General features: G+C 37.8%; 1 protein-coding gene across 16 annotated transcripts in view; it reads right to left on the bottom strand.

The window, feature by feature from the left end:
• GPHN (gephyrin) overlaps window positions 1-23108 on the bottom strand; it is a 308827-nt gene that overhangs the window by 195300 nt on the left and 90419 nt on the right. Inside the window, exon 1 of one of the 16 annotated variants that reach the window (XM_042814425.1) lies at window positions 23044-23098. The exons of the other annotated variants lie outside the window; for them this stretch is intronic. Coding sequence (XP_042670359.1) covers window positions 23044-23083 — 40 coding nt within the window. The 5' untranslated portion in view covers window positions 23084-23098. Of the gene's footprint in view, window positions 1-23043; window positions 23099-23108 lie in introns of those variants that run through there. 16 annotated transcript variants of the gene reach the window in all.

Genomic DNA, 23108 nt, shown 5'->3' on the forward strand with positions numbered 1-23108 from the left:
TGCAAAATCGTAGCAGATATTGTAAATCAACTGTGCTAAATTCTTGCTAATTACTCTCCTTGGAGAAAACCACTCATATAAAACCTAAAGCAGGAGGACGTGAGCAAGAATGAGAAATGGAACAGATTTTATCTCAGAAAAAAAATGGCATTTAATGTTTCAGAAAGTATTAATAAATAAAAATTAATAATTCTCATCACTGGGGAAAAGAGATTTTTTTTTGAACTGCTTACTGCAGAAATGATAGAACAAGGATTACACCTCCAATTTAGAAACAAATCCTAATTTAAGCTTTCCAACAAAATAATACCTTTTCCAAAGAAAGACCTTTGTATTCTAACATTTTTCCTCTCTTAATTCTGACTTTGTAGAAATAAACACATATACATTTATAAAATTGTATCTAATGTCTATAAAATGATCCTTAGTGGAGGTCAAGACTCAGGAGGACTCCCCCAGTAACCTCATCTTAGCAGACTTGCTTTATGCAGAGGAATGGACTAGCTGACCTTTCAACCTCAATTATTCTGTGATTCTATATGCAGGCTTCTGTTTCATATTTAATGTAAGATTTAATGTAAAAATTTGGCTTCTAAAACAGAGAAAGGAAAGCCATTAACACTGGATAGCATTAACATTTATAGCCTCTAGCTACATTGTGCAAGATAATCAACAAGCTGAGAACTCATATGAATTTCCTATTAAAATAATTTGTAAGACCTGCCTGTTTAGAACAGCCAGCAGAAGCATCGCCTGCCTTTCAGAATTGCTGTTTTCAGGCAACCATCACATTTTATAGCGCTTCATAAAAACAAACTGAGCAGGAAGGCCTACTGAATGCAAGTACAGAAATTCTGTCAGATGTTACAAACAGGTGGATGGTAAGCTACTACATAAATTAAGATTCTATAAATAGCATTCTAAAAGATTTTCTAAACATCCTAAATATACTTTGCCACAAATGGGGTGCCATAATATTTTCTAAAACATTTAAAAGCCAGTAAACCTATTTAAAAAGGCAACCAAGCACAAAGTACCGTATAGAAACCACAGCATTATTGAGAACTATTACTGAGTTCCAGGATTACCTCCACTTATGAAGACATTCAAGCACCGGGATATTTCCAGTTCTTTTTGTTGTTCTTATTATTTCTTTTTAACTGGAAAATAACTGAGGATTTTGAAAATAGAATGAGTGACTCTTTCCTCGAATATTTCTTCTTCATTATGGAAGTGCATTTTGTTCCCCCATTTTGTCTACTGCATTTTCTCCCTTGCATTTTAAATATCTAGAAGACATCTATGGAGAGAAATGAAGCTAGTAGACAAGAACTTAATTTCAGGCTTCTCGTTCCCTGTATTCCTCTGTCAAGTACAGAGGCCATCCCTCCCTTTGGTCTCCCTGTTCTCTTCTGTGTGCGCCTCTTGTGGGATCAGAGGAAGCAGCCACCAACATAGGTGCATCGTGGCTGCTAAAGGATCTCCTCTCCTGAACAGGCAGAGTCAGGCTGGTAAGGGTCTGTATGGAGTATCTAAACTCCTCCTGTTGAGCAGAGTATAAACTCTTATTTCAGCCCAGTAGCTTGCAAAATTGTTCAAGTAGTTGAAAGGTTTTCTCTTTGTTTTGAAGAAATGGCAGTTCATGGCATTCCTATATAGCAAGCAAACATTTCACCAAGCTGAAAGATGGCACTTCTGCTCATCAGCTCAGAAGAGTTCTAAGTGCCACTTTAAAGAGAATCACCACACGACACGGTCAGCTGTTACCATGCCACAGAGAGGATTTTTTTAATGAAAACAATGATGCCAATGACTAAGATTTGCATTGTATCTCCTTATGATCTGTATTTTGATGTGTTTTGTGCCTTCTGCTGAACCTATCTGCAACAGTCTAAACTGAGAGGATAACTTGTGATTTCCTCACTGTGTTTTAGGATGGCTACCAATATTCCAAGGAAAAATAAGAATTCCCTCCAAATTAGTCAATATGTAGATTTGCAAGAATAAGTTTGTCTTAGCACTGTTTACATAGTGTTAAGATACATAAGATTTCATGAGTTGAACTGATAGCTAAAGCTACTGTCAAAAAATAATCATCATCAAACCTGTAAGAAATGCATTGCTGCTATGTTCTCCTATCTCAGGAGAGATACTAAAGACATAAATACAGCAAATAGTAGAACTAAAAAAAAAATTCTTCAGTACCCGTACTACTGCAACAGAGCCAAATGGCCTCAAATGCAATGAACACATCTGATTAAAACTTTTATGGGTTGTGGAAGGATACTGCAACCAAGAACAGCAATTAAACACTGGAAAACAAAGGCATTTCTGGGAAAAGATAGCAGAATTCAGCACGCTGCTACTGATTTTAAACGCACTGAAACCCAGCTATATTCTCCCTGAACAACTTAATGAACTAAGTGTATCTCAACTCACACACTGTACTCAAAGACGCTCAGCAGTGCAAGGATGACACACATTTTTCTGTGCCATTGATGTCATTCAAGACAATTAATTCTTTGACAGACTTGCAGGTTTTGTTCCCCTGAAATAAAATTCAGAAAAAAGAAGAATTCCACCTAAAATCTTCCTACTAGTCAACAGTGAAGAAAATGCAAGAAAGATTTTATATGTAAAAAAACCTGCAGATATCAAGTTTGTGCAGAAAGCATCAATCACTAATATCCTTTGTATAGCCTAGGAAAGATCCACCCTAAGAATAAAGGAGACTACAATACTGAGTATTCACTGTCTCCTTAGAAATGCAAATACAAAGAAGAAAAACAAAGATCAAAAAGCATAAGAAAAGTGCATAAAATGCACTTTGGGGTGATTTTTGCTCTTTCATATAAACAAAGGAAAACAGCAAAATGCCTACATTTTTTTCATAAAAGAGATTCACAAGTGTAGCATTAGAATTGTTCCAAAGCCTACTTGTATGCCAGTACTAACAGAGATCCAAGGCCCACATCTGACTGCCACAGGGGCTCCCTGATGCACCTCAGCACTGCCCACTACTCCTTGGAGTAAAGTTGCCATCTGAAGAAGCCAGCCCAGTAGCCACGGGAGCTGGACAAGACAGCTCTCAACGTCCCTTCCAACCACAGCCCTCCTATGGTTCTGTGGGCAAGATCCACTGCTACCAGTTACTCTGGCCAACACACTTTTCAGTAAACATATGTATACACCAGCAACTGCTCATTTAACACCAACCTTCTCATCCAATTCTACAGGCTTGGGGCTGGGTGTCTGGCAAGCCGTGAGGAGGAAAAGAATCTGGGGGTATTTTTGAACAGCCGACTAAACATGAGCCAGCAGGGTGCCCAGGTGGCCAAGAAGGCCAACAGCATATTTGTACGAGAAATAGTGCAGTAAGAAGGAGCACAGAGACATCATCTCTGTGCATCCAGCATTGGTCAGGCCACACCTTGCAAGTGCTGCATTCAGCTTTGTGCCTCTCACTACAAGAAAGACACTGAGGCTCCGAAGCACGTCCAGAGAAGGGCAATGAAGTTGTGACAGAAATGGAGAACAGGTCATATGGGGAACAGCTGAGGAAACTGGGATTTTTCAGGCTGGAGAAGAGGAGGTTCAGGAGAGATCTTATTGCCCTCTACAAAGACCTGAAAGGGGGCTATGGTGAGGTGGGGGGTGGCTTCTTCTCCCAGTTCAACTAGCAAATTACAAGAGGTAATGGCCTCAGGTAGCACTAGGGGAGTTTCAGGTTAGGTATTAGGAAACACTTCTTATCAGAAAGACTGGTAATGTGTGGGAACAGGCTGCCCAGGAAGGTGGTTGAGTCACTGCCCCTGGAGGTGTTCAAGAAAATGGTATAAGTAACACTTTGGAACATGGTTTAGCAGCATAGTGGTGGCAGTGGCTGGGACTAGATGATCTTAGTGGTCTTTTTTAACCTTAATGATTCTGTGATTTAGAATGGATTCATGGGGTGCTGTACAGAATCTCTGTAATACAGCTTTGAGTAAGTAAATTATTCCTCCTTCCTTATTTTGTCTTGAACATTTTGAAATCTTTTAGTCTTCCTATATCTCCTATATCTCCCCCAAATCAGTTCTACATATTATAGCAAAGAAGGTCTATTAAAACCCATCTAACCAAGGTAAGACAAAATTGGCACTGCAACTCATTGCAACTTGCAAATAAAAGAAAAACAACAGCATTTAAATGGCATTGTGTCACATGTCCAGAGAAACCCAATTCTTTTAATACTTCCAGACAGTCTATAGAAGCAATAACCTTTAAACTTAAGCAGAAAATGCCAAGTATATTAATCAAAATCTTAACCCCTTAGTTAAAGCTCCCTATATAATCACTATTAAGTAACAGAAGCCCACGCTTGCAACTTCAGAAGTTCATTGAGAAGAGCCATTTGCTCCTCCAATGAATTTTACCAGTAATAAGCACCATGTAGGCATCTAAAATTTAAAAGCATCAGCATCTATAAATTAGAACAGCACACAAAGTTTTTGGCATTACTTTAACAGAAAAGCTCTGACTGCTACACATAAGTAATAAACACTTATAAAAGTGTAATAAAAGAATTCTTAATTTTTTCAGCAAGGATGCCTGCTTTTCTATCCATCTCCTTGTGCCCAACTCTTTTTCCCTTCAGCAGCAGTCAGCCAAGAAACACACACATACATAGTCCTGAATCACTGTAAATGGGATGTAACTGAAATTACCTCCTGTGTGACTGAGTGAAAACACCTTTCAGTTTGCTAGTGTAGTTATGATTTAGTATTTGACTAGTTCCAAATGAAACAATATTTAGAAAAATATTTACAAAATTAAGCCATCAGCAAACACGGAAAAACAAGAATTCACTGTCTAATATCACAAAATGCATCAGCATAAATAAGAATTCCAAAGTTACAGTTAAATTATTTAGTGCATGAAGATTCAGCAATATATTTTAAAAAACAGAACGGTATCAAACTTGGTTTAATTCAAATGTTAGTTAAAACGTATTATGGATAATGAGAAAAATGCTAAACTGTGAGACAAGCAGTTCTATTTTGGGAAGTGAACAGATGGCCACCAAAGAGCAAACCCAGAAATCATGAACAATATAGGGAGTCAGGGCAGGGGTGCCAGAACAATATAATGAGAGAGCTCTGCTGTCTTATTTTACCGTATATGCTTTCACATAAACTCAACATACTAGGAATTTTATTGTTCTCTGTTGGTTGTTACTGTAAACTTAATAATTTCTTTGCTTATACCAGTAAAATTGAAGCAAGAAATATCTTAAAGATTTGTGTTAGGATTAAGAAAGTTCTTATCCAAAAGCAGTATGTACAAAGTAGGTCCTGTCATCAGTGACAAGTGGTCGGCTTTAAGTTCAAAGAACAGGTCCTTTTAATAGACCATTTTCACTACAAGAATACTGGTAAAATTTCTCTACAGATCTTCCTCTTTTTTTTTCCTGTTGGGTTTTGCTGTTGCTGTTCTAAAGGAACAGTAATTCACAAAAGTGACAATTATAAGCACAGATGATACACTGCTAACGCTGAAATAAATAACATCACTCTCCATTAACACACATTTTTGTAAATACTTCATTGTTTAGTGTAATCCATAAAACACATTTTATCACTTCAAATCTAACAAAAAATATTCTTGAAATTCATATTCTTGCTAAGTTCCTTTGGCTTTGTTTAATTCTCTTTTGGGCTGGCCATCCTTCAGGGATCCCAAGAAGCAACAGCAGGACTATCTCACTTTCTCTTTCTTCACTTAGACATCAGATCATACAAAACACAAAAGATTTACAACAACCAAATGCACACATCTCTTAGATTGGCTCTTGTACCTGTTTTTCAAAACAAATGAAGAAAAAAATCATACCAGGTGTGGCCCCATTCATGCTGAACTGAGGGAAATAATCACTTCCCCTGACCTATTCTCCTAATGCATCCCAGGACACCCCTGGCCTTCCATGCAGCAAGGGCAGGCTGCTGGCTAACAGGCACACGAGTGCCCCCCAGCACCTCAGCTCCCTTTCTGCTAGGCTGCTCTACTATGGAGTGCCCCAGCATGTCCTGGTGCCTGGGGCTGTTCCTCGCCAGAGGGTACAAACATCAAACATCCCCAGCTTCCCTCAGCCTGTTTCCCCAGCCTGCCCAGTCCCCTGGATGGCAGCACAATGCTCTGATTATCACCTTTTCTTCCCAGTTTTGTGTTACTGGGAGATGTGCTGAAGACGCACTGCGCCCCATCGCCCAATTCATCAATGCAGACGATGACCAGCACCATACCCAGCACTGACCCTGGCATACACAGCTAGTGCCTGGCCTCCAACTCGACTGTATGCCACTGCTCGCCATGCTCTGAGCCCAGTTATCCAGCCAGGCACTGTGGCAATCCTGGCTCCGGCAAGGAGTTGGAACTAGATGGCCTTTAAGGTCCCATCCAACCTAAGCCACTCTATAATGTTACTAATTTCCACATTACCTTCTATGTTTCTGTTGTAGGTTTGGAGAGGAGAGGTTACAGAAATCTTTAGACATCCTAAAAAAAATGTTTGTTTGTTTTTAAGAGCAGAAAGAAGCAAGAGAAAAGACCTGTTGTCAAAATCTCAGCATAACTTCAGAACAGAATAGAAGAAATGTAAGAAACATTCAAACAAATATTTTTAGGTGTCTACGTGAAGAATTGCTGTTGGCACACAGGTCTAAAACCATCCATCCTAATCGGTGGTTTATGATCAGTAAATAATAGAACTGTCCTATGATCTGGAAAAGAGACAAATTGCAATCAAAACACTGTGTGAGGCAGGAGTTCTGAACGTTATTTACTTTCTGAAAGCTTTGAAAGATGTCTTCTGAAACTGCTGCGAATCCCCAGAGCGTTACGTACTCCAGCTGAGAGGAAGGAGGATTTTCCCTTATGACTTTGATGAAGTTCAGTCGTTTAAAAAATGAGTATCTAATGACATTAAATAAACTGAAATCTTTTCGCACTGATACTCTGCAGTTCTAAATGAATACACAGAGAATTAAATTAGCTCCTTGTTAATAACTTAAAAACAAACCAGAAAAAACTAACAGACGTATGTGACCACCTGCACAAACGCTCTCTGCTCGTATGGGGAGCAGACCAATGGGGCGCAGCCTGAGCCGAGCCAACAGCACCGCAGGGGCAGCTCAGGCACTGGGCACACAGCTTCTCCTTCAGCACAGACATGGCTCACTACCCTGCACACAGGCAGGACAGTTTGGGTGCACCCATAGATAAGAGCTGACATATAACTATGTAAATATTCAGAAGTACAGAATGCTGATCAGATACCTTCTCATAGTACTAAAATAACAAGCAAGTAATTTTCTTCTGCAACAGTGCATTTCTCTGTTGCATAGAAACAAGCAGTGCTTATCTCAAACCTTGCAACTAACACATATGTACTTGGAAAGAAAGAAAAACATGTCTACTGATGATCTGCCTATGCATTTGAAGAGTTTTTACAGCTTTCTCAACTACCAGCCTGTTTCCTTCGATTTTATTTTAAGAACAGAACTGCGAGAAAAATAAACACATTCATTTCTTTAGAACAGTTCTCAGAATTACTGTGCTCTCAGTTCTTGTTGCTACAGTTAGCTGAGAAGCCAACACTATGTAGGACTACTAATTAAAAAGCCCTTATAAGCAAGAAGAGAAGGGGAGCTGGCGGCAGGGATGAGGCTGTGCTTAGCATCACGGCAAATGCACTTCAGCAGACAGCAGCTGCCAGGGGAAGCTCTCACTGGAGAGACACCATTAAGAGCAGAACCAACCAAATCCAGTCATTCAGCAAAGCTTAAAAAAAAAAAAAAAAAAAAAAAAAAAATTAAAAAATAAATGCTAAGCCGAGGAGACAGCTTTGGCTTTTCCCGTTTATTTTTGGAGGACTCCTCAGCCTCTAAGGCCAAAGGCAAGGTGATTGCAGCATGCTGTGAAGCCAGATGCACTGAGAAGACTGAGATCGTTAAAAAAAAATCATTTAGATAGAAGGAGAAAGATGAGTGAATGTAAGTTCTAAGCTGAAACAAAAAGCTTCTCTTTTTATTTTTTGGGTTTTTTTTTATTTTTTTGGTAATATCTCAACTGCTCCAACACCAGTCACGTCCAAAAAAAATATACGACTTGCAGTAGACTCATTATCTTTTAATCTACATTTTCCTTTTTCTCCTCATATATTATGTGTGGTTTTTTTTCCTTAAGACTGCCGTACTCTGCATGCTTGTCATTATAGAAAGAGGAAAAAAAAAAGTTTCCAGTTGAAAAAGAGATCTAAGATATTCATTGTTGTTGCACTCTTACTTGAGATTCTTCTTCACAGTGTTAGACAAGCACCAGAGAACTCTGTGCACACATGTTCCACTGTGTCAAAGGATCAGCTACTGATCACACATCAACCCTGCATCAGTGTGCTCAGATATGCTAAGCTCAGCCCATCTAACACTTTCAGGTCACTCAGATCCTACATTTGATTTTTTATTTGGTGACTTTTACACAAAATAGATGGAGAAAAACACGTCACTCAGAGCCTGTACTGCATTATTGTTTTCAAGCAAACTTTCTTAAGGAATTATGTCTAACAGTCCAACTACTAATGCAAACCTATTATTAAGCTAAAAGGTAGTGAATTCCACAAAAATCTTTTTTACTGATTGCCAGGATTGGACACCCTTATCACCAATGGAATACACTAGAAAGCATTAACAGTAGGTAACACAACATAACTCACCAACAAGTAACTTTAAGGCTTCTAACCTACAGCGCTTAGTGAGTTCAGCAGATGGACAGACGTGATCCCCTGCCTCTACTCTACCCTAACCAGACCACCGCTGAAGTGCTGCGTCCAGTTCTGGGCTCCCCAGTTCAAGAAAAATGGGGAACTTCTAGAGAGTCCAGTGATGGGCTAGAAAGATGAGGAGTCTGGAATGTCTTCCATACAAGGAAAGAGACTGCTCAGCCACGAAAAGAGAAGACAGAGGGATCTTATCAACGCTTGTAAACACGCAGACAGTAGGAGTCAAGTGGGTGAGGACAGGCTATTTTCAGCAGGCGCCAGTAACAGAACAAGGGGTAGTACACAAAAACTGGAACCTAAGAAGTTCCACATGAACATAACAAAAGACTTCACTTTGAGGGTGACAGAGCACTGAAATAGGCTGCCCAAACAGACTGCAGAGTCTCCTTCTCCAGAGATATTCAAAACCTGCCTGGTTGCTTTCCTGTTCTCTACTCGAAGGAAACCTGCTTCAGTGGGGCGTTGCACATAATGAAGAAAACAAACATGCCATAGGACTGGTCTGGAATGAATACATATCTTCAGAAATAATTTAATAGAATAGTTTTGCAAGGATTTAAATATTGGCCCAAAATTAAATTCTCAAAAGTACTGCGTAAAATACAACTTGGGAAACATGGATTTCGGTGACTGCTTGATTGGATGAATGTAGTGCAACTCTCTTTATGTGAGATGCCTGCAGATGGTTCCAAGAATCAGACTTTGAAATAAAGCAAACTGGGTGAACTGCATCACACAGCCAGTGACCTGGTACTTCTTGCTTTGGATCAAGTTTTCAAAGTCGTAGAGAGGTTTTATGTAAGCTTACTAAAATAATATTTATACCTGGCAGACAAGCCTTAAGTCATGGCATCAGTTCACAGTACATCTGAGCAACACCAAGAAAAAGCTAGCGCTGACAGGCCAATGGAGGCTTTTTCATTCTCTTACAAGGAAAAGTCTAATCTACTGCAAAACTAACATTTCAAAACTAACAAATGTTCGCTCGCTGCACCAAGATTTGCTCTTGTAAAACTGTCACTAGATACCACTCAGTGCCTTCTGCAAAGAATGAAATCTTAGGAAGGTACTATATTACAGCAAAGAATTCAAGTAGTAACAAACATCTAAACACACAGTATCAGTTTAACTTAAAACTTTCATTTAGCTCCTTCCCTTCCACTCCTGATTCTACATCTCACCTCATCCTGACTGCTAGATTTGAGGGAGAACCTCTTTGCACAACTAAAAATCGCAGTTCCACAAAAGGATTTGCATTTTTGTTTTTAAAACTAACAAACTGGTTTGCCAAAATCTTTCATGACTGATACCAGCAAACAGATTGCTGCCTATAAATGCACACTCTGAAGATTAATTTTTATCTTGATAAACTAAAAATTACAGACATATCTACAGTGTATATTCAAGTGAACTATAACTGAACTCTCTGGAATAGATATGGACTTCAGTGACTTGGCTCTTAAGTTACTCTCCGGAAAATATTTTTTTGCCCAATAACTGGTTTGAATTGATGAAAAGGTGTACATATATACATACATACGTTTATGTATTAGTAAAAAAAAAAAAAAAAAAGCAGCAGCAAGCTAATTTCTACAAATACATTCCAGTAAGAAAAGAAGGGGAGAAAAAAGGAAGAAGGGGGGTAAATCAACACTAGAGGCTGTTTCTACAGAGAAAACTCTCCCCTCTAAACCGGCTCACCTTAAAATTACAATATAGCTGTTTTTATAACTCCTACCACGTATGAATGATAACAGTTCTGGTCTTCACTTACATTAACCACCCCACCACATTCAACAGTAACTGCTCTATTTCCCTCTGTTAAGAAGACTCACAAAACATAGTTTTGTGATACTTAAGATGATACTTAAGTTTGGACTAAAGATTCACACCAGTACATATTCACTAATGCTCTAGAAAAGAAACAAGTGGTACCTCAGTGTATTTTCCTTCTAGTTTTATAACATATTTCTAAAACTTGGCAGGAAAGAAGGGGTTGGTATTTTCAATTCGTCACCGGCTTAAAGCAGTATATTTTTTAGCCACAATTATACCACTGTGTGTTCACTCAGTGTGTTCTCATGAAGACAGTGGGTATTATCATCAATTAAAAATTAGTGACAGAAAAACTCTGGTGCAGTCGGGCAAATTCTGAAATAACGATAGTAGCATGTCACCTTTCTTAATGCATGACTGAAATAACACATTTGATTCAGAAATGGAAATTAACTCTATTTAAGGTGAAGTGGTAATGTTAAATAAAATACTGCATAAATTGTTAGGAAAAAAATGTGTCCTGACTACACTGAAACTGCAGGCATATGCAGTTAAAAAAAGAAATCCCCCTATTTCAATAGCTTATTAACACAGAGCACAGTACTCATGCCTAGCATTTAGTGTAGTAACCCAACCAGAGAAACAACAAGATCAAGCAAAGATTTATTAAATGCATTACGCTCATTTAATTTAAAATGATTCAACACCTGTCATACTTTTTCCAATCTTCTCAGATAAGCTTCAACATTTAACCAATGAGAAAGTAATTATCAGACATGTATTGGTTTCCCATTTCATCTCCGAAACAAACACAATGCCAAGACAATACACTTACAGTTCTTTCAACTGCACTGTAATCTTCCACATTTCATAACTGAAACCTTTCCATTCCTAGCCTCTGGCCCCCATGCTCATATGTTTTCAGTAAAGTCTACTTCAATACAGCCCTTGAGAAGCACAACACAAAAGCCGTCTTTAATTTAAACTAAAGTCTTCTAAAGGGTGATACTAACTCCCTAGAACTTACTAATGGTCCTATCACAAGCCAACAGACACATCAGACTATCTGATATGGTTATTCAAAGAGCAAAGGTCAAAACCAAGGAATCTATGAATGAAATTGAAGACATGGCTACTGCTCACTGAAAGTTCTGAATTTTTTAGCTTTATTGCAAATAAAACAAAGTAAGCACATGTTTCTAACACACCAGTTTGGAAATAATATTTACAGTATCAAATTGTTTTCCATTTCAGTATTTGTAGTTTCTGATTAAAAATGAATGTTCTTTCTAGCAGATCTTAAAGACTAACACAGATTAATCCTGTTAAATGAGGGAAAAAAAAAAAATAAAAAAAATCAAGAAATAGAGCCTGATTCATAGAATTTGTCTAGAAATCAGATAAAAATTACTATTCAAACAGATGAGTTTATATGCAGTGTTTAGCAGCAGTAAGGAATCTGCTTGACCTTCTTTACTTAGTCCATTACTAGGCATCTGATGAATTCACATGATGAAATTCAGACTTAAAAAAAAAAATGGATGAAATTGTATAAAAATGACACTTCCCTACACAAGCTTTTAAAAGTTTTAATAGATGTTAAAAGATTACATAAGAATGAGAACTGAACATAGAAATAGACTACTGGAAGAAAAATAACTCCAACATATACAGCCTTTCCAGTTTTTGTTCTGGAAGGCTGCATAACTTCAGATATACCACGCACCTCAAGCAGTACAAATGTGTTAGGGGAAAAAAAAAGTGCAAAAGCAACAGAAGCTCAAAACAGTCTTTGTTTCAATGGCAGGTGGAGAAGTTTGCCACAGATATTTGCCATTTCAAATACTTTAATCACAAGCTCATATACATTACTATACATTCAATTTACTGAGTTTTCTCAGCAGTTGGTGCAAGTGTTTGTAGTAAACAAACTTTATTTTGGTGCAATTAGCACATTTTTCCAACCTTGGTTGAAAACTGTTTTATTTTGAACTTGGAAAAAAGGCCAAAAGCAAGTAATCTATTACTACATTCATTTCTGTCTCTCTTATCACAAAGAGATATCTCTATATTTTGCAGTGATTCTGCAAATTATTTCAAATGTATTCAATTTTTAGTAATCGTCCCAGTGATGATCACTGGGAAGTGATCACAAAGTTACTGGAGCTACAGTAGGAAAGTAAAATTATAGCTTCTTCCTGACATTGAAGTATAAGATGTTCCTACAGTTTAACAGTTTTGACCAATGAAGTTTACATCTCCAGACAGCAATTCTTCCCAGTTCTCCTCTTAATCCTTGCTTGCCAGAGATTATTTCAGAATCTCTCACACAAGTAGGGACCCACAAGGATCACCAGGTTCAACTTCTGGCTCCACAGGATCACCCAAAATTCAAACTGTATTTCCAAGACTGCTGTCCAACTCCAGCAGGCTTCAATTTTAAGCCTGGAGTTTTATGTTAGTTGCCACAATCTGCTAGTACTTTCCAGACATTCAAGAAGGGATGATCCATGCTGCAGGGAGCTTAAATTCTGGACGCAGGCCAGTAGTCAGTAGTTACAGAAAAGAAAATTAAAAGTAAAAAAAAAAAAAACATCAAAAACAAATCAACTAATTCACAATAGGCAGCAAGGCAAAAATTGACATGGATATGACAAGCCAAGAAGGTGGTGGCTAGATAGGAAGAAGCAACAGGTGAATTCTTATTGGTTACACCATGCACTGACATTGCAGAGCAGAAAGTGAAAGGAGTATAAAAAAAGCTGACAAACAAGTGAGTAGAAAGCCTGACAAGAGAAACATAAGCAGAAAGTGAGATCTGTATATTATTCTTTCATGGTGTCATTTAAATTCTGCTATTTCTTAGCTGCAAAGTAATTTCCTTTATTATGCTAGTAGTGCTTTATTAATCAAATCACTTGGACACTATGAACATTCTTGAAGGATTAATTGCTTCTATCTCATCCACAAAAAAAAAAATAGTTATTTCAACAGAGAGCACCCTCCTGCTTTCTTCATTGAGGATATCCTTAGAAGAATGTGCTGGACTTAAAATATAATCCTTGCTGTGAAATTTTTATCCAAGTTTCCTCCACTGTTTTGGGCAAATTTAATAGGTCGTGCTACACAAGCAATTTTTCATAGAGAATGATGTTTTACATATAAGGTTCTCATAAAGCAGAACAACCCTCAGACAAATGGTAGAAAAGAGCTGCATGCATACCACATTTACAGCGCAAGTATAGAACCCCTATTTCTGTCCTCGATTACTCTTCCTTCCTTACTTCTCACAATATGGCTTAGTAGAAATCTGTAAGTCTAAGTAACCATCTCACCAAAAGATCTAATAAAAAGATATTTTTTTAATAATCTTCCTCTTACCTTCCTTCCTCTCTCTTCCCCCAACACTAATTCAAATATTCTCCTATACTTTCTGTAATAATGCGCTAGTTAATCATCTGCAATTCCACTTCTCCCAAGTCGTCTTTTTAGAAGACTTTCTGTCTTCTAAGCACCTGAACACCAGGACCAATGAATTACAATTAAACTGTTTAGATTTCTGTTGTCATAATTTTATTTTAAAAGAAAGAAGAAAGAAAAAAAAAAAGGAGACATCAGTAAGATGCAAGGCTCTGATTCAAAAGTCGCTTAAAGCTGTTCAGGATTCCACAGAACTGAAAATGTTGTCAAGAATTTTCCACATGAATGAGAAAAACAGCTCATATATAAATAAAAATCAACTAGAGAAATTCATATTATTTCATAAAATCACAGAATGGTTGATGTTGGGAGGGTCCTCTGGGTCCATCTGGTCCAACCCCTGTTCAAGCAGGGTTCCCAGAAGAGGAAACCCAGGCCCACAACAAGGCAGCATTTGGAGCTCTCCAAGGAAGAGACTCTACATCCTCCAGGCAGCCTATGCCAGCAGTCCATCACCTACAGAGCACAGAAGCAGTCCTGGTATTCAGAGGGACCCTCCTATGTTCCAGTTTGCACTCTCTGCCACTTGTCTCAGCACTGGACACGAGAGACAGAGGTTCTATCCTCTTTGCACCCTTCTTTCACGTATGTATAGACATTGCTAACCTCCAAAACTTTCTCCAAACTGAATAGGCTCAGCTCCTTCATCCTTTTATCATAGGAGATACACAGGGGAAGGACCATCTCCTGTCAGCCCATTTCTCCAGGCCATCCATGTCCTCCGGATGGCAGCCCAGATCTCTGGCATATAAGCCAGTTCCTACTGTCATCAGCAAATTTCTGATCATGTGCTCTGCTGCATTATTCAGGCCATTAACAAAAATATTAAGGAGGGCTGAACCCAGGGGGTACACCCACTAATTCCCAGTTTTACACCTTGACTTTATGCCACTCAGTGATCAATGACTGTTTTCAATCCACCTCATCATCAGCTCATTCAGTCCGTGCTTTGCTTTTCCATGAAGATTTTATCAGAGACAGTGAGCGTAAGTAAGATTTTCAACAATATCCACTGCTCTCATTTGCCAGGCCATTCATTTCATCACAGAAGTTTATCAAGGTTGGTTAGTGATGACTTCCCCTTGGTGAATCCATGCTGACTACCCCTGATGACTTCGACTTTCATATACTTGGAAATTTTATCTAATCCTTCTTTACCAGTCCTTTTCCAGGAAGTTAGATGAATACTAACAAATGTACAATATACATTTCTGAAGCTCTATGCATTATGCATTGGGATGCAGTGAGCAATCCTAATACCATGCTCTGAATTTCAGAAAGTAAAACATGACAGCAGGTGTTGAGCTGCAGTATTTGTCCATAGCCAAAGTGTTAGGCTTGTAGACTAACCAAGAATAGAACTAAACACATATTTATATTCAACAAAATTTTTCCAAAGGCACTGAGTTACTAAGGGCTAGACAGAAAGAACATCTGTCTATATAAAAGGGATGTTAAACACCGAATAGATACTTAGCTCTCTTCCTTTCCTTGATTCCACCTCTGCCCTGCTGTTGTGAATAATAAGCCATTTCAATGCTCTTTGGCTTGGCTTCCTATCCTACTCTTTCCATTCTATTTTCAATGCAAGCCCTTCCAGCAGCCCTCATGGGCCATGTAAGCTTGTTCCTGACATTAATTTGAACCACTAGGTGCTGCTGCAACACAGATAATAAGTAATTACAACATGAACTGTCCCATAAGACGACTAACCTTGAAAGAGTAGAGAAGTACTCTTACTAACGTCTTGTTTTTGTCATACTGCAACAGCAAATGAGTGGTCTCCAGCCTGAGAAATGATCTTTAGCTCTTCTTGACCATAAGTATTACTCACAGATTCATGATTCAAAAGCCATCCATGAAAGTAGAGTGCAAGTCCATCTGTCTCCTACTGTGCTAACCTCCTAAGCTATGTAATGGCCAGAAATGCATCAAAGTCCATTCTCATAACTGAAGTTCCCAGCAGAGCAATTAGCAAGTACCATGTTGCACACTCACTTGTCAAGGTAAAACATTGGTTGCCTTCCTTTGAATTTCAAATCTTTGAGAAACCTTATCTACCTCACATCTTCCCTAGCAGAACATTTGTGAGAATTACTGGCTTTTCACAACACTCACAGTGAGTTGTCCCAGGTTGCAGAGTTCTTCTCTCTGCATTCCCCCTGGCTAAATCAGGAACATGCCCGTTAGCAAGTTTAAGAGCCTGTTTACAAACATGGACTTTCTGGGCTGCTGTTACCAGACTGGTCTCTCCAGGGAACAGATATGGTTTGATAAAAGTTTATGAAACTAGTCAAACAGCTTTGTAAATAAGATTTGTAAAAAAACAAACACTGCTGTAAACCCTAAGAGTCTGCACACGCAGACCATGCAGGCTGTTAATTATTAGTATCTGCTGGTCTTTGCCAAAGGACTTGTATTTCAAATTCAATTTAGAATAAATTGATGTTTTCCTGTTGGGACAAATTACAGATTTTAAGTTGACTCTTTCACTTCCATAATTCACGTATCTGAACACCTTCCAGAGGGGTGTTCTTGTCCAAACAAACGTCCAAAAAAAAAAAAGGTGCATACTGATTTTCACTCTGTATTAATAGTCACAATATCCTTTTTTTTCAGTAAGAGAAATATAAAAAAAAAAAAAACAACTACTGTAGAAGCCGCTGCTTTTACATTAATAAAGATTTCTAATTGTTTAAATAGTTGTCTGGAAGCAGATAAAATGGTGTAAAGAAAAATCCTGACAATCTAGCTGATGGCCACCAGTGTTAAAATTCTTCTATCAGTCAATTTGAAGGATGGAGCTGTTTTCTAACGTAAATGGCGGTAAAAACACTCAGTTTCCTCCTCGTGAGAATTTTTTTCTTTTTTTTTCCCTTCAAAACATATCAGTCTTTTCACTGTTGCTACCAAGAAAGTCCAAGTTATTCTTGGAGGAAGGCGAAAACAGTGGGCTTTGCTTTAAAACATTATCTTACATCTCAATGAAAAAGTACACAGCCATGCAGCCACATGCCAGAGATCATACCCAGGCTCCCTGTGAGGAACTGGAGGCAGGAAAATCACCAGTGACAGACAGCTAGATGTGCTGCACAGACCTTTGTGTTTTGGTGATAGACAAAGCACCTCTCTCATCTTTCCTTCTTCTAAAAGAAGTAATTCTGCACAGAAAGAGTGCAAATGAGTAGATTTATTATCTTTCCTGACTCAATATTGATTTGTATCATCTAATTTCACTGGTTTACAACACAGTCCAATCCAATGCAGTGACTGAACTCATCATTCAGAAGGAATAGGTTGATTACTCTGCAGAGTCTGGCCCCCAGTCTTCTTCCCAGAACAGAATCACAGAATGGCTTTGGTTGGAAGCGACCTCAAAGATCATCTTGTTCTAATCCCACTACTGAGGACAGGGCTGCCACCCACTACATCAGGCTGCCCAGAGCCACATCCAGCCTTGCCTCGAAGCTCTTCAGGTATGGTGCAGCCTGCGCCAACACCTTACCACTCTCAGTAAAATATTTCCTCAGCATCTAAATTGCCCCTTTTCCTGTTTTAAAGCATTCCTACTTGCCCTGTCATTATCAGACCATTTAAAAAGTTGACTTCTCTCCTGCTTACAGGCTTCCTTTAAGTATTGGAAGGTCACTATCAGGTCCCCAAAAAGCCTTCTCCAAGCTGAACAAGGCCAGATCCCTCAGCTTTTCCTCATAGGAGAGGTGCTCCAGCCTTCACCTTCACGGCCTTCATGATCATCTTCGTGCCCATTTTCTAGACCCACTCCAACTACTCTTTTCTGAGATAGGAACCCCACACCTGAAGCAGATGCAAGGACTACTTCTCAAAGCTTGAAAAAAAATAATAAAATAAAAAATAAAAAAGGCACATGGACAAAAAAAAAATCACATGGACAGTGTACAGCTATCTCAAAGTCAACACAGACTTGTCATACTCATTCTCCCTTGCCATTTTCAGTTGACAGAAGAAATTTACTGGAACATTTTTTCAGATATCAAATATACAAACTTCCATGGTATATCATAATACGCTAACTATGTGAGGACAAAATTTCTTTTATATAATATTCTGATATATCAGTGGGATACAGAGATAATACGATACATGGGACTGTAAAGGCGGCTTACTTATCACAGTAAGTGATGAAATTACGAAGAAACGCATAGCTTCATTCAGCGCTGATGAACGAAGCTTCATAGGAAAGGCAAATACTGATCATTACAGACTATGTTCAGGCTTAAGGAGACAAACAGTGTAAATTTCAGACTGTAACCAACTCTGAAGTGCTAAGGTTTATAATGTCTATAACATTAATTTAATGTAGTTTTTCAGTGCAAAGTTGAAGGCTGAACAGGATCCCTAGATTCAGTAATAACTGCTGGAAATGCATGTACATTAAGTTTTACAGAATATATTTTTTTTTTCTGTTTAAGGAAATATATTGTGCATTCTCTTTTGAGTTTATAAACAGAAAGGAATCCAAAGAAGCCTTACTGCTTTTGACTAACTTTTTCTAAGTAAAAACATTTTTTGTCACCTATAGTAATTCTACTTTCGATACTCCTTATGGGATGTTTTACAGCAACACTCATTCTAATTTAGTCTCTAATTTAGTCCTGACAAAAATATGTTTTCAAACTATCTGCTAGAATTGGATTCTGCTTTATAAATAAACTAACGTGATTTTGCAGAAGAAGAAGACTAACATGAATTCCCATTCATAGTTTACAGAAGATAGCAGAACTAAAGTGTTTGCATAACATCTATTATCCATCATAATATTATTACTTTCCCTATAAATTCTTTGAACAAAAAATTTAAGTACTTATCCTTAGAAGAGATATTCTTATCAAAGGAAGAACAATTAAAAGCTATTGCTACACACTGGGGGGGGAGGGGGGTGTGCGCAAAAACACAGTCCCCTGTTATATTCCTAAATACCTAAGAGTTTTCCCAGCAGCAGCCTCTACAGTATTTTGCTCCACAGAGAATCCTATCCACCAGCTGCATCACTGCAACATACACCTCTGTGCAGTTCTGCTTTTCTCTTGTGCATGTTTTGAAAAATAGTATTACAAGGGCAAGAACTGCAGTTCTGTTTTGAGGACTGTCACATCAGAATATTCCACAAACAAAGGATTCTACCTGGTCAGAAAACATTATCAACACAAATTAAACAATTTATTCACAATATTCAAAAATACCACCAAACCCAATGGTTACAAAGACGGATTCTTGGAAATTATCAGAAATGTTCCCATCTCTGACATAAGAACTGATCTTGAAATGGTTCTTCATCCCAAGGCAAGTTTCACTGTCTGCGCAACAAGTCAGATAAAGACACTTCCCATCCATGGAACCAAGAAGCCATTCTGATGCAAGGCTTACATCCTTGGGTTAGCTTAGAAGAGGATCTGTGTATGGTAATAAATACACATACACATACCTTTTTCTTATACTGTTTTCATTTGTATTCAAACCCTCATTTTCTTTCTTCCCTTGAGATTACTGATCACCAGCTTTTTTAAGAAGCAGTTTCAGAACTCTTCTCCTGCATTACTGAGCAACTCAACTGTTTTGCAAATAATTACCTTTTGGAATTCTAACTGCAATCACTTCCTGTTCTGACAGCTATCAGAACTTTTTAACAAAAATCTTGATGCCAACTAGACATAAATATAAGCAAAAAAGCTGCTTGAAGAAAACGATTTTCTTGCCTACTTCAGCAATATTTGTATTTATAAGTATGTATATGTATATATATACATGCAAAGGTTTTTCCATGTTACCTTTCCTAAAGTCCGGTATGTTTTGTGTTTGTATTAAACCTCATATCATGTAAACTAATCACCACGCTTTATATAAATCTACAGATAGGATTAACATGTGCAATTTACTGTGGCTTCTACTTTGCACCAATTAAAATTAAAATCAATTACTTTTATTGGTAAAAGGAGAATAGGTTCACATTGACAGAATTTGATGGATCCCATGGTAGGTATTACACCCATCTTTGAAAGAAATTGAGGAATAGTTATTTGGGTATTCGTAAACTCTTCACTAAACAAATAAATGATACACAGACCCACACAAAAACTTGCTCACACTTAGAATTTGAAATTGTAATCAACAGTTCTGAATAATTTGAGATACAAAACTTGCTTTTACCAGCTAGCCTTCCCAAAGTGCCTTAAAGAGTAACTGATCTTCCAGTGGGGCAGGTACACTACATTACCAAAATGTTATGAAACTAATTAATTACTGTTGTTGTATTAATTATTGTTGTATTGCTATGGAAAACCTAAACAAACTATTACTCAAAACAGTAATTTCACAGTAATTTCAGAGATTTCCCACCTGCAAACTGTCATTCCAAAACACAGCATGTATTGAAAAGCTATCACGTTCAAGATGGCAAGTAGTTTTGTTTTTGTTTTCATCTAGAGATAAAGCAGCCAGCACACTGTAAGATGAGCCTAAATTACTTCTGCAGATTCTCAGAGTTTATAAAACAGCAAATGTCTCCCTACCACTGTGCTCTTCCTCCCTGATGCCCTTTCCCTGAATGAGGAAGTACAAGTAGAGTCAGCTATCTTTCTCATTGCAGACATTTTGTGCTAGTGGTTTTCTATTTGTTGTCTCGTGGTTTACAAAAGACAGACTACCTAATTGCAGTATTTCCTATGCTAATTAAGATGCTGAAAACTGAACTTCCAGTTCAGTCTCCATTCCAAGTACTTCTCTTCACCAATAAAAAAAAAAAGTTTTTACATATTTAAATAAGTTTTGAAGTTTATTTTATGAACTCAAAACTCAGCAGCAAGAAGCACAGTTCAGTTAAAACATGTATGTAAATACTAGTTTCTAAGACCTTTACTGAACACTACAAGAGACCTGCCTATTTATTTCAGCGTAAAGGCTCTGTTGCATCAACAGCATCACGGTACTCCAGCATCTCCTCTTTCCAATACAGAACTCAAACCCAGCAATGAAATCTCTAGCAAATCATTACAGTAAATATTATTATTATTATTAATAATAGCGATTACAGAATCACCAGTAGGTATTTATTAGTGACAATTTGTGTTTATATGTTTTTAATAGTTTGTGGAATGTTTGGGAGAGCGATGCAATAAAAAAAAAAAAAAAAAAAGCACACATTCAATTTGTCATAGCCTCCCTTTGTAGAGTACATCTTAAATGCTCCTAATGTATTAAATCAATTTGAAACTCAGCCAAATTAAGAAATAGGAAAAACAAGTAAGAACATGGGTTTTGAAAAAGCAGCAAGCATTTGCTTCAGAAATAGCAAAATTATTTGCAAAAGCACAAAATACATTTTATTTCTCAAATTAGCTTGCTGCTATCAAGTAGATCCTCACCCACAACACAATATTCTGGATGGGAAAGAACAAAGGAAGAACAACTTTTCCCCTTCACTTGAATTTCTTGAATTCAGGGAAAGGTTTCTGAGAGGGAAATATTTTTTTGTTTGACTTTTGGAAAAAGTCAAACAAAATTGACTTTTGGAATGAAGATTTAAAATAGAAAACACTATCTTGTTAGTACCTAAATTGTAATAAGTTAATCAGCTTTACAAAAAAATTATGTAAAACATACATCAGCTTTTTAGTGACCTAACCATAGCTTTACACCAAATCTGGTTCTACCTACCTTAAAATACTAGGCCAAGGAGTACGGACCCTCTCTTGAATCAGCCAAGCAAAATCAGGTAGCAAGTTTCTTTGAAACCTGAAGTAAATGGCTCATCAACTCTATGCAACTGTTTTTCCTGGGTAGGACAAGCCTTAAAAGACCAAGTAAGAGAAGAGAAAACCTGGATTTCAAATGAAATCCTCAACTGATACAGGAGAATATTTCAAGAAGATCTTTGTTTGGCTTCACTAAATGGAACTGTAGACCAGTGTGTTCACTGACATATATGAAGCTTTTCTCTCTCCTTTACTGAGTCATATTCTTTATTATGGCCTGATCTTGCTTGAACATTTGACCATATAAGCCAGGCACACTTATATAAACAAAGCAAAAACACACTAAAGTTTCCTTCTTGTGGAGCTCAGTTGTCTTCAAAGAAGTAATGCACCATTTGTGACTTGTTCTTGCACATATTATTCCAGACACTGCATGGCTAACTAATGGCTTACTTTCAAATCAAATTATAAAAAGCTAAAATTTTAAAACACTATGTGGATAGAAAACCCAATAAAAATACTGAAGTGAAAAAAAATTCCCACGAATGATCAGGAAGAATTTGAAGTAGCTCTCTAGCTAATCCTGCATGTCATCTCTTCGTTTGCTGCTGCAGTGTTATAACTGAACAGAACAAAGGATCATTACATTCTAGTCGCAGGAGGAAAAAAAATAAAAATCACTGTTGCTAAATCAACCTGTACTGAGAATAGCAGGATAAGAATAGGCAAAAACATTTTGTAACACTTCTTTAACGTCAGCTCAAGAGCATACCATAACCATCACTGCCACTGCCGTCCCCAAAACATTTAAATAACCTTACATTAAGAACACAAGAGTGATTGTTCTGGACCAGACAAATGTCTGTTCCGCTCAGGATCTCTTATACTGGCAAACACACAACACCTAATAAGCATTAAGCCCAGCCTGTTTCTACATTCTTTTCTACATTATATGTTTCTATATTTCACTGTTAAACCTGAACTTTTCAGACACCAAATACCTGAAGCAGTATTTATCTCTTTTTCCCCAACTGAACATCTTCATTAACTTCATGAACCTTTAGCAACCATAACACCATACAGCAAGAAGCTCCACAGTTTAACCACAGCCTGTGTGAATAATCACTTCTTTCTGTTTGAGCATGCTAACTACATTTGATGGCAGTTACCTGTAATAGTGTACAGATCTCACAAGTTGGGCAGGACTGTGACCTCCCAACACGGAGCACAGTGCTGTAGTACCTTTGCCAGGGCAGGTCGGGTCTCCTAATGGATCAGCCATGACCCAGGCTCCCTCCGAAAAGTAC

Source organism: Centrocercus urophasianus, unplaced genomic scaffold, assembly GCF_019232065.1.
Source record: "Centrocercus urophasianus isolate 14NV4802_14NV808 unplaced genomic scaffold, USGS_Curo_1.0 seq_14, whole genome shotgun sequence".
NCBI classification, from domain to species: Eukaryota; Metazoa; Chordata; class Aves; order Galliformes; family Phasianidae; genus Centrocercus; species Centrocercus urophasianus.